The following is a 13,157-nucleotide window of genomic DNA, read 5'->3' as shown; positions in this document are numbered from 1 at the left end:
TTTACAAGATTATCTTGCTTTTAGAAAGCAGGTAAATTTTGCAGCAGTTCTGGATGGTTATGGCAGTAGTAAGAGAAGAAGAAATAAGAATTGATATGTGTACTATATTTGTACTGATATTGTTTATGACTGAGTTCTATTTTGTACAATAAGATTTATGATGTTATAGAATGAGGCAAATGATATTAGTATTGTTTGCATTATAAATATAACTATTTATTGCATTTAGGGCCTCATTTTCTAAAGTATCGCAGGCCTGCAATACTTTAGAAGATGAGGGGCGGGGGGCCGAAACGGGGGGGGCGGGCCTGCGCTAGCCGGCAGCAATCGCACCGTCGCGGTGCGATCGCTGCCGGTTTCACACCCAATAGCGCCACCTTTGGGGCATTTATCTTTTCGCTGTGCGCGCCGTCGTTGCGAAGTCGGCCCCGGTGACGCCCCGACTCCTCCTCTTCCGGGGCCACTCCGCCCCCATTTTGGTATTGCACGCGAAAAGGGACATTTTGCGTGCGAAACGTTCCTTACCGCGTGCGATACGTTTGGAAAATAAGGCCCTTAGTGTTTTGTTACTTTGAGCATAGGGAGAATAATTTTCAAACAACTGTGCGTGGCAGCTGATGTGTGCATATATGGCCCGTGCACAGATTTATGATAGTATTTTATAGCTTTTGTGAATCAGATACACTCATATTATAAAATATGCATATTTTTAACCAGAAACATACACACATATGTATGCTTATGTATGAATATATTAATTGCATTGAATGTATTTCAATGCATTGAACATGAATATTTTTCCAACCTATTTCAAAAATATGCGCACACATTTTATGCATGAAAGTAGGACTTGCTTATGTAAACCGGATTTTACGGGCACACATGACTGAAATCCTCCCTTTTACCAATTACTCCACCAGTTTGCTCAGTTCTTCTCCAGGTCATCGAGACACTCTAGGTTCTTCAGCCTGAACTTCCCACAGTTCACCCAGACTTTTCATCTGACCAATCGTACACAATAAACATGTTTCATATCACTTATACAAGATAATTTGTAGGGGTAAAATTATACAAGTAAGTTGGCAAATATATATGTTTCTTTTTAAAATAGCAACTTATGAGTGCAAATGTTAGCCCTGTCCTGGAACACACCTAGACTATCCTCTTTTCACGCACGTATATGTGCACGCAAAAGCAAAAGTACATGCCTATGTTTGATGTTAAAATAAAATGTATGTGAGTAGATGCTATTTAAATCCACATATGCAAATTTTTACAAGCATAAATCAGAAAATTCACCCCCATATTTTATAGGCAAGCAAGAAATTTCAGTAAATACATATACGAAAAATAAAATAGATAAGCTGAGACCTCTTGCCATTTCCTTAAATTAATTATATGCAATAATAGATTTGTACTTTCTACCCACTTTAGCTGATTTTTAGTTGTCAGATATTTGATGTAATTTTACCTATGACTCAGTTTTCATTATAATCCATTCATCAATTCCTAGGCATGTGCTATTTCTTGTAAAAAAAAAAAAAAAAAAAAAAAAAAAAAGCTCAGAACATTTGTAGGTATGAGCAGATCAGAATAAAAGGAATAAAATCACTGGCATACAGAAAATACCATAAACATGAACATTTCATTTCCACAAAGAACATCAAAAAATATTCGGGATGAATCGTGTTTTTGGTTCCCACCAAACAGGTCTCTATATGAAATATGGGTCATCCATGAAAGTTGATTGACCAGAACTCAACACTCTAATAGTTATACTGCTGACAATACTCTTTAAACTTTAAATACATTGCTCTCTTGGAAATTCAAACCACTATCCCATGCATCTGCTAGACATATTAATCAATCATCACAAAGGAAATCACCAGGAAGATAATTTTCAAAGCAGTCTATGTTAAAATAGTTTAACATGTCCAGATTGCTTTGTCTGAAAAATTCCCTTCTTGGCCCAGCTAAAAGTAAATACAGACTTCCACGGTGTGTACAATTATATGGAGAAGGCATTATAAGAGAGTGTTTAGGTCAGGAAAGGAAAATAGTGTGTACACATGACATTTTCAAAATCATGCATGTTATTTTACCTCTCTCGGCCATCTGCACAAAATAACAGATGCAAAGTATGCAAGTGCTTTGCTCTGCCTGGGAAGTTTACCTTTGAAAATCTGAGTAAAGTAGTATACCAAAAACTGCTGTATACTTTACAGCTATCGGGCTAATTTTAAAAGGCTGGCGTGCATAAAAACCTGGAGATATGCACGTGGCTGGGCTGTGTGCGCTGTGGGGGTTATTTAAAGGCCCCCAGCCACGTGTGTATCTGCCGGCAAGCGCCGAAGAAGCGGCTAAACAAAAAGAAGCAGGCCGGGACAGCGCAATTAGGTGCTGTCCCACTGAAGCACACACCAGGATCGGACCAGCACATGCAACTGCTGCTGCTTGTCAGAGCGGATAAGTCTTGAAACAAAACAAAAAAAAAAAGGTTAGTTAGAGGGGTTTTATGGGTCGGGGAGGATAGGGGAAAAGGGAGGCAGGTGATTTAGGAAGTTCCCTCCCAATCTCTTCCTTTATTGGAGCAGACTGGGAGAGATCTGGGGAAAGGCCTAGTCTGTCGCTGCACGCATCTTGCAAAAACACCACCCTTTCCCTTACATATGCGAGTGGGTGCTACAGACACCATTCTGAGGTATCCATTGTAAAACTGACATCATTAAATAATGTTTTACCTTAAAAGTGATGACAATTCTAACAAGAGGAGTTGATTTGTACAGTGCAGTGTCAGCTAGCTGCATTATACAAATCAACTCCTTTTTATCACTTATAAGGTAAAACATTTTTTAATGATGTCAATTTTAGAATGGATAACTCTGAATAGTGTCTGTAACACCAGCCCCCCATTCACAACCCATCTCACGATAACTCACCCCGAATCAAAGTGCCCCCTTACAATGGACCATATATAGAGTATCAGGCTGAGCCTTATAAAGAGTCTCTCTCTCTCTCTCTCCTGCACCTAACAAGCTAGGTCAATCATCAACTAAATCCTACCCCTCCCAAAAATTTGCATTGTGTATCACAATTCTTTTTGCATGCATTATGGTGTTAATAGATTATCTTTGGGAGGGGTGGGATTTAGTTAAATGAGGGGCAATAGCATAACACTTTTTTCCTGGTGTTATGCAATTCGTTTTGGAGAGAGAGACTATCTACAAGGCCCTCATAATAGTTAAGTATTATATCTCTGTAGAAGGGCCATCTAATAGGTCGAGGTGAGGTGTTGATGGTGGATTAGGGTTTAAGGGCCAGTTTTGCATGTAGAGTGAGATGTACAAACAGCACAGTACACCTTGGTGAAGATTTGACGTCATTTGGAGTGAGGAAAGTCTCACAAAGATGAGATTTTGTACTAAGTTACCTCACCCTAGCTTGATGGTACCCTGTTATAGAGTCCATCAAGGTAGGGTGAGAGAACACACCCCTTTTTCTTAACACGGGCGTTATTAACACTTTTTGATGAATCTAGGTGAAAGAGCTGTAACAAAATGGCACGCATAAGAAATGTGCGTACAGCTGCAGACATGCACATGAAGAACATTTTATAAAATAGCACTTTTTTTGTGTGTGGTGAGATACAGGCGTTTATGACACATGCACGGCCCTTTTAAAATCTACCCGATATTTTTTAAAATAGGAAAAATATGCACATACAATGTATTGTAATACTCGCTTTCAATGCATGGCATGATTCACATGTATGGTTACATATGAGATATGTTGCAGGGTAAAAATACGCTTATTTTCTAATATGCGTGTATGTGATATGCAAGAGTTATAAAATGCTGTTGTAGATCTACAAGTGGCCCCATAGATGTGCATATAGGGCCACACGTAGTTGTTTGTAAGTTATCTTCCATGTGTCTAAACCAGAAATTTAAAATCACCCATCCTCAATGAGGTTAAAAATACTTGTTTCACAATGGGGCAGATTTTAAAAAAAATACGCGTGTGCGTACGTTTGTTCGCGCAACCGGCGTGAGCAAAAGTATGGCGGATTTTAAAAGATACGCGCGTAGCCGCGCAAAATCGGCAGCCTGTGCTCGCCGAGCCGCGCAGCCTGCCTCCGTTCCCTCTGAGGCTGCTTTGAAATCGGAGCAGCCTTGGAGGGAACTTTTTTTTGTCCCCCCCCACCTTTCCCTCCCTTCCCTTATCTAACCCACCCCCCCGGCCCTACCTAAATCCCCCCCCAACCTTGTTTGATGGAGTTACGCCTGCCGCTGGGGGGAGAGAGAGAAACTCTGAGGTTGCATCATAGAAAGCAGCTATTTATGCTACTATAGGAGGCCCACCTAGTAACTCGAGGTGAGGTTTAGGTAGTGGTGTAAGGGTTAGGGGCCACTTTTACATGCAGAGTGAGACATATGAACAGAACAGTACACTCTTGTGAAGATTTGATGTCATTTGGAGTGAGGAAACTCACACAAAGATGAGATTTGTACAATGTTCTCTCAACCTAGCTTGATGTTACCAAGGTAGAGAGTCCATTTGAAAGTCACTAGAAACTGTCTCATCACTGTTACATTTCACTCTCACTTCTGTAGGGATTACAGTACCTAAAATAGCCACCACCTCATCATCCTGTATGACTTCTAGAGATCCCGAGACTACAAAGCACAGGGCATCCACACTTTCACCCGCATGGTAGATGAGGTCTCCTGGAGCACAGTGAATAGTCTGAAATTCCACAGCCAAAGCACGCAGGCAGCCATCACTGGCCAGTCGGAAGGCAGGGTGCTCATTAAAAACCTTTCGGTTGAGATGCACACAGATATCAGCTCTCATATCCTTGGGGCAAATTGCAAGAACCTGAAGGAAAGAGAAAACAGAACCTTAGCACGAAGCACTACAAATGAGAATTGCATGTTTTACTGTAAATAGATATTCTACAACCTGAAAAAGCATTCAAGTGTCCAGTTAGAAAGCGTTTTGTTTTATTTTTTAAATTAAAACTTACACCAATCAATGTACAACACACGAAAACAGCAGAGTTAAAACAAAGGCAGTTTAGTTAGTGGTATGCACATGGAAAATTAGTACTGTTTGCTAAAATCAATGGAAAACAAAATGTATCAAAATAAGCCTGTGCTTCTACAATCAATCTGTCATATCATATAATATTTAACTTATATTCTAACGAAGGGGTGTCTAAGAAATCATCTTATCCTTTAAATTTGCTTTATGGATTGAGAGCTGTTGATTCCTGTTCTTATTATACTTCAGTTTGAAAACTTGTAAAAATGCAATGTTCACCCATTTTAAGTCTTTCGACCAAAATTATAAAGTTTTTTCAAAATTCTAAGGGCCAGATGTATTAAAGGTTTTTTTTTTTTACATTTTATGTCTATGGGAAACATGTTTATTCAAATGTTATTATGTAAACTTCTTATTATAATGGTATAGGGAAATTTGTAGCAAGAAGTTGTTCTGAAAATAGTGTGACATACTCTGAACTATTTATATATTAATCACATTCATAGGTGGCCACTGCATCAGAGTGAACAGACACCGCCTATATCTGTGTTTCTGTGCCCAGTGAAGGATGGGCAACTCAGAACTCACCTGCTGACCTTGGTCCTGGGAGGTGGGGGCACAGGAGATACTGGGTATGTTCAGGCCCAGGTGAGCCCTGTGAAGATGGTGCTGAGTTGCATGGGCCAGGTGGCCTGCCCATAGTTCTTCCCCCAGGCATCCACTGATAATATGTGCACTGGTATGGCCCCCGTGACTGGCCAAGTCAGTAGGTATGCTACATCATCAGTGGGCACCAGAGACCCAACTGGCCAGGGACCGGCATGATGATGATGAGGAAGGGGTGGAACCAGTGGGAGATTTAAATGTGGCCAGCTCCTGTACCTTCGCCTCTTTCACATTTCTGCACCAGAACCAGGACAAATTCCCTCCCATCCCACCCTGTAATTGTCAGTGACTTGCAATTTTAACAAGATAACTAGTTGCCAATCATTTGCATAGTTACCCCTGTTACCACCCTGTTGTGGCAGAGTACTAGAGGTTAATTCTGGAGAAGAGGGGTTAGCTTAGGAGAGGGCCTATAGGGCACAAGCAAGAAGGTATGACTAGGGTCATAGACTTGGAGCATGGAGGGGATGACCATGGGTGTAACAGCTGATGGGTCATGGGGTTAGGCCAAAAAGTCACCCAGAGGAATGGTTCCATGAATGATTGGAGTGCAGGCTGGCAGGACTGCCTTGAGGTGATCTGCCCAGTGCGGCTGCCTTCTGTGAAGCCTCAGATTCAAAAAGGCACTATTGGGAAGGAGGTGGGCTTGGAAGACAATCTGGAAACAGTTACGAATTGGGCTTGACGGCACATCCCATGGAGAGAAAGGGTAGGCTATAGGCTGGCTCGAGCAGTCATATTAGATTCCCTTGTCAGTTAACTAATAAAAGGCTGCATCAATTTGTATTCCATATGGGCTCTGTTGTCTCGTATCTCTGTACAAGCAAAAGGCACCCCTGCCCGGTGTCACGCCTGCCCCAGTTATATCCAAGAAGAGTCGGTCTGATTTTCTTCCATTTGAAATGTGACTTATCCTATCAATGAGGACATCCTAACAACTAAGGGGCGGATTTTCAGAGCCCTGCTCGCCTAAATCCGCCCAAAACCGGGCGGATTTAGGCGAGCAGGGCCCTGCGCGCCGGTGAGCCTATTTTACATAGGCCTACCGGCGCGCGCAGAGCCCCGGGACTCGCGTAAGTCCCGGGGTTCTCCGAGGGGGGCGTGTCGGGGGCGGGCCCGGTCGTCGCGGCGTTTAGGGGGCGTGTCGGCAGCGTTTTGGGGGCGGGTACGGGGCGTGGCTACGGCCCGGGGCGGTCCGGGGGCGTGGCCGTGCCCTCCGTACCCGCCCCCAGGTCGCGTCCCGGCGCGCAAGAGGCCCGCTGGCGCGCGGGGATTTACGCCTCCCGGAGGGAGGCGTAAATCCCCCGACAAAGGTAAGGGGGGGGCTTAGACAGGGCCGGGTGGGTGGGTTAGGTAGAGGAAGGGAGGGGAAGGTGAGGGGAGGGCGTTAGAGGATTCCCTCCGAGGCCGCTCCGATTTCGGAGCGGCCTCGGAGGGAACGGGGGTAGGCTGTGCGGCTCGGCGCACGCCGGCTATACAAAATCGATAGCCTTGCGCGCGCCGATCCTGGATTTTAGCGGATACGTGCGGCTCCGCGCGTATCTACTAAAATCCAGCGTACTTTTGTTGGCGCCTGGAGCGCCAACAAAAGTATGCCTATGCGCGCTATTTGAAAATCTACCCCTAAGGATTCACTTACTGAAATTCTTCACCAATGTTGCTCCAGTGCAAAAACTGTACCAGATATTTCAATGAAAACCTCCCTTTTTTCAATGGGAGAAACACTGGTGTAAAACTGAGCTCATAAGAATATAGTCTACTCAACACTTAACCTTGCCCTGAAATACTGTTTTCCATAGGAAACATTTCCAATACACATACTGTAAGAAATAGAAACCTAGAGTGCACAGCAGAGCAGAAGTAGATACATTATAAGGAATAAAAGATATAATGATTTATTAATGTTCATTAATTGCTAATTATAATTGCTAATTGCTAATTATTTTCTAATTTTAGCAAAATGACATGTCCTGTTAGCTCCAATATGGAAAAACTATTCTCAAACTTGGGCCTTTTATCAGAACATAACATGACCCCACCTCACTCCTCGTTTAATGTGCCCTTCAAACTACCCTTTCCCCCCACACACACATGCATCTCTTTTTTATCAACTTACCCAAAATAACAAGTCAACACCGTTACCCTGTGTGGAAATAACACAGCTTTCATTTATGTGTACAATGCAAAAAAAAAAACGTGCCAAGTATTAACAACCTAACCAAACTTTAAGCCCTAAAACTCACCAGCATAAGAGGTTACTATATACATCCAAAACCTGAATTCCATTTAGTCAAGGGAATGAACATTTTCAAAGCCATTTATGTGGGTAAATGTTGATTTACTGAGGTAAAGTAGTTGTCTGAAAATTGCCCACCATAAGTGTGGGTAACAGTGTGCACACTGCTTCACAATGCACATACTTTTAGCCATATTTATGGAGGTATTCCTGAAGGCGTCTTCCGGTTGAGACTGGAAAAGTACATGCATAGACTGCATTTTCAAATGTACACATACTTTACAAGCTAAATTTTACCTGCACAACATGTAGCTGCAAGTGTGCACAGATAATTTTTACCTTTAGCAGTTTTCAGAGGGAAAGGACATTCATGCTTTCCTTTGAAAAATTGGTGCAAAGTCTGCAGATAAAAAGTACCCATGAATGTTGTCCCAAAACAGATAATTAATTTCCCACATACGTCCAAATTTTAAAAGGCCTGCGTGCGTAAATTTTGGAGGATATGCACGTGGCAGGGCCTTGTGCGCGCCACACGCATTTTTGGAAGGGTCCAGCCATGCACGTAACCCCCGTTACGCACCAAAGAGCCAGACCTCTCAAAAGGGGTGGGCTATGGGGTGGGGTCTGGGTGGGAAGGGATGGGCGGAAGTGGGCTGGGACAGTGCGTGCTGGCAGCCGGCTGGCGTGTGGAAGATTCTTCTGCTCCGGAGGAGCAGTAAATATTGAAATAAAAAGATTGGGGTAGCTAGGTAGGGGTTAGTGGTTGGGGTGGAGAGGGGAAAGGGGAGGAAAGTTAGGTAAGGGGGTAGGGAACTGGAAAAAGGTCGATCATGTCGCCACGCATAATTTGAAAATTCTCCCCCCCCCCCCGTGCGAACACGAGTCGCGGGCTGCCCGCACACGCGCATATGGATGTTAAAAATCTGGCGCACATGTGCGTGAGGACATCGTATTTTATTACATAAGCTCAGCAACGCGTGCATGTTATAAAATCGGCACGTCCATGTGCGCGTGCCGGGAACCATGTGCACATGGATACCGCGCACGCGGGTCTTAAAAAAGACCCCTTAGTGCCCAAGTTTAAAGGAGCCAGCACTTCCTGTCTCAGACCACTCCATATGTGAGATAAGTGACAACAGTGTTTTCCACCCTGTTCCTGGAGGTACATCTAGCCAGTCTGATTTTCAAGATATCTGTATGAGACTGTATGCATGAGTCAGATTTGCGTACATTAGAAAACCAGTGTGTTCAAATCTAGCTCATTTTGGAAATTCTGAAAAGCAGACTGGCTAGGTTTGCCTCCAAGAAAGGATTGGGAAACAATTCTACAAATACAGTTACTTAGCCACTTTGCTTTTATCACCTCAGCCTACCCCTAGTATGAGGAGCTGGGCTCTTTATTCTACCCATTCCCTCCTTAAATTCAGGGCTGGGCCAAAACCATATCCTGTTTCTGAATGGGCCTAGATGCTCCCCCTATTCCAGTGCCTCAGCTCTCATATGTCTTATCAAGTCCAGATACTCCCTGTGTCTCAATATTTGCACTGTACCTGCCCTGGTGCCCCCACTAATACCAGAACCTGAGGATCTTTTTTTGTTCAGTATTCCCTCTTCTCTCTCAATAAAGTCCCAAGCTAGGGCAAGTCTTCCTTAAAATCCTTATTTTTCTGTACCATAAGACTGTGGTCAGGTGTAGTAGGTGCATGGATCTGCTCCTGCAAGTCTGTCCCCTTATTTATTAAAAATCTGATTAGTTGCTTTTCATCAAAAAACATCAAAGTGAGCTGGAATACATGTTAAATAAAAAAATACATACAGCAATAAAACAAATACATTAGCATAAGTAATCCCACCATTTCCACTTGATTCCTGTCAAGCCCGGGTAACTGCTCAAAAAGCATATATCATAACACTAAAACAAAACAGCATAAATAATCCCACCTTTTTCCAGATAACTGTTCAAAAAGCCAGGTCTTCGCCATTTTCCTAAACTGAAAATAATCAGCCTCTGTCCTAGAGGCTAAACATTCCAAAATTTTTCAAAATAGCAAAAAGCTACATGGTGAGTAGAATTTAATCTACTCTCCTTGGGTGTTGGTACAGTCAGCAAAAATTTATGAGAGGAAAGTAGACTCCTGGCCAACATGTCATCCCTCAACCACATTGTTAGACAATGCAGGTAACCACAGTAGAAATATTTAAATACCAATATTACAACCTTAAAAACTGCAATTGTGATGCAACAGATAAACCAATGAAGATGAAACATGATTAAATGTATTTGTTCCCTTTTAAGCACATAAGCTTCCATATTCTGGAAAAGCTGCAACCGACGAAGACTAGTCCCGGATAAATCGAGTTACTATAGTCAAGCCTACTGGTTACAAGATGGTGGAAAACCATCACTAAATCTTCCTGTGCCAAAAAGAAACAAACATTTAATATGCCTTATTTGACAGAAGGTTGTACAAACAACAGATGAAACTTGTGCTTTTAATGATAAATCCTTATTCAGCCTTACCCCTAAACCCCTCACCTTCTCGTGACAAATGACTAGAGATGTGCATTCGTTTTAAACGAATTAGACAATTTAAATGAAATTGTCTAATTTGTCATGGTTCAGGAGCGCTCAAAAACAAAATAATTTTTCCTAAATTTAGGAAAAATTCGTGTTAGTGTGCACTAACACTAAATTCAGGAACCACGAAAAAAAAAACCCTGATCCGCGGAAAAAACGAATTTACCCGTGGGGGAACGGAACCGAACCACGAAACGAAAAAAAAAAGAAACACATCTCTTCAAATAACTATACCACTTAACTAAGGACCTTTGTTCTCAGTTTTTATTTTATTTTGCCTGGGAATTTGAATGTGCTAAAAATAAAAATACTTTAGGGGATGAGGGGCCAAAAAGGGGGGCGGGCCTGCGCTAACCGGCAGCGATCGCACCGTCGCGGTGCGATCGCTGCCGGTTTCGCACCCAATAGCGCCACCATAGAAGGTGTAGCTATTAAGCGCGAACTCGGACGCGAAAAGGGCCTTACCTTTTCGTCGTCCGCAGCTTCTTCGCGGAGTCGGCCCCGGTGACGCCCCGACTCCTCCTCTTCTGGGGCCGACTCCGCTCCCATTTTGGTATCGCACGCGATAAGGGACTTTTCGCATGCGAAACATCCCTTATCGCGTGCGATCCGGATGGAAAATGAGGCCCATAGACGGATAACTAGCATTTGAAATCTATCTGGCTATCTTACTTATTGGCTATATTTATTTATTTTTATTTTATTTAGAAACTTTTATATACCGGTATTAGTGGGGACATCATACCGGTTCACATATTAACAGAAGGTTTAGAAATACATTTCAACAGGGAAGGCGAACTGGGCAGGGGGTTAACCTAGGGCAGTAAGGAAAATAGATTAAACAACAAGAAATCAACAAGAGGTCATAACAAGAAGATAACAATGTACAATGTGATTAAATTCCTTAATATAAGGAAAAGGGCGGTCACCTAGGGGGTATGAGCAATAGAGGGAAGGGATGATCTATTCTGTGTAGGCTTGGTTGAAGCCTACACAGAATATTTTACTTATCACTTAGCCAGATAAGTAAAATATTATCTGGATAAGTGGTGGACATCTGCTATGTATGCGTATTTGTTCCCCTAATTTTAATCATTTACATGAGGAAATGTAACTTGAATATTTTCCTTAGCACGTGTCAGGTTTTATGTTTGTAAATTATCAAATTTTATAATATACATGCATGAAGGAAATTACCAGTTAAACCAATTAGTCCACCAGTTTGCCCAGTCTATCTCTAGGTCATCAAGATCCACCTGGTTCTTCAGCCTACACTATCCTCAGTTTAAACAAACCCCTCACCCAGTCAGTATTTGTCTATATAAAAATTTACATTTAACTTATACCTGATAATTAGCCTGGTGTAAACATGTGCATGTAACAGCGGTATGCGTATTTCGTTTGCAGATTTTAAAATAGTATCTTATACGTGTAAATGCTGGCCCCGTCTCAGAACTCCACTGGCTCACCCCTAGCCCGCCCCTTTTTTATATGAGCAAATGTATTCATGCACTATTACTTGTGAGTGTATGTTTGAGGTTTATAAAACAGCAGTCGTGCAAATATGCACTATTTAGTATGTTACATTTATGCACTTAACTTCTTCGAAAATTCACCTGATTGTGGGTGCATGTGCTCATTCTTATGCAAGCAACTCTTAAAAATTGCCTTTTAATTCGTAATTTTCAAAAGGATTTAAGCACTTAAGGTTTTACACATGTAAATGCACTTTACACGTGTAAGTGGGTTTTTAAAAATTGCTACAATATATGCCATTGAATTGTCAATAGGTTTTACACATGTAAGTGCACTTTAAGTACATAAGTGGGATTTTGAAAATTGCTATGTTAGTATGATATATTTAAGCATGTTATTCCTTAGAAAATTATCTCTTCCGCTTATATATTCAGCGGTGCGGCTACTCCACTCAATATAACCCAGTGGTTCTCAACCTTTTTTTGGCTGGGACACACCTGACAGATGGTTCTCACATGCGTGACACACTGAACATGTGACCATCATGGGGCTAAATGTAAACATGCACTCTGCATTCACAGGAATCCCTTCAACCCCCAGCAATGAGTGCAGAGCAGATCTAGGGCATTACCCTGTACAACTCGCCATACAAAAAAAAGATATTCTGGTTCTGATGACATCTCAGTAAAAGCAAAACAAACTCCCTTTACTACCAGGCACAATAGCCTTCCTTATGAAAAGACAGTAATTTACCACTAATGCATATCCTATTGAGAAAACACAACAAATAAGATTGATACAAATGCCTACATGCTAGTAAAATACCTCACCTCGGTCACACACCCAGAACTGACCTTCACCAAGTACAGAAAAACCACAAATTATAAATATGGAGACAGAAACTGGAATGGAAAACAAAAAAAGCCACTCTGCATGCAGTGCAAACCTGGAGAATTGGAAAGAGAAATATAGCACCTAGTAGACTCTCAGGATTTGCAATAATGCACACAAACTAACCCGCACAAAGTTACACCTGTATTATGAAACACACTCAAACAGTAAGAACCCTATCTAAGAAATACAACTATACTATTAAACCAGGCCCTAAACACTAATACATTTCCTATTGGATAAAGCCAAGCTGCTATAGAGCCCCAC

The 13,157-nt window shown here is 42.1% G+C and overlaps 1 protein-coding gene across 4 annotated transcripts in view; it reads right to left on the bottom strand.

The window, feature by feature from the left end:
- The window catches only part of KCNH5 (potassium voltage-gated channel subfamily H member 5), a 568,772-nt gene that overhangs the window by 89,057 nt on the left and 466,558 nt on the right, over positions 1–13,157 (bottom strand). For all 4 annotated transcript variants that reach the window (XM_029598143.1, XM_029598144.1, XM_029598145.1 and 1 more), the window contains one exon: positions 4,626–4,878. In XM_029598143.1, coding sequence (XP_029454003.1) covers positions 4,626–4,878 — 253 coding nt within the window. The remainder of the gene's footprint in view (positions 1–4,625; positions 4,879–13,157) is intronic.

Source organism: Rhinatrema bivittatum, chromosome 4 (genome assembly GCF_901001135.1).
Source record: "Rhinatrema bivittatum chromosome 4, aRhiBiv1.1, whole genome shotgun sequence".
In the NCBI taxonomy this organism is placed as follows: Eukaryota; Metazoa; Chordata; class Amphibia; order Gymnophiona; family Rhinatrematidae; genus Rhinatrema; species Rhinatrema bivittatum.
This window is presented reverse-complemented; position numbering and strand designations above follow the sequence as displayed.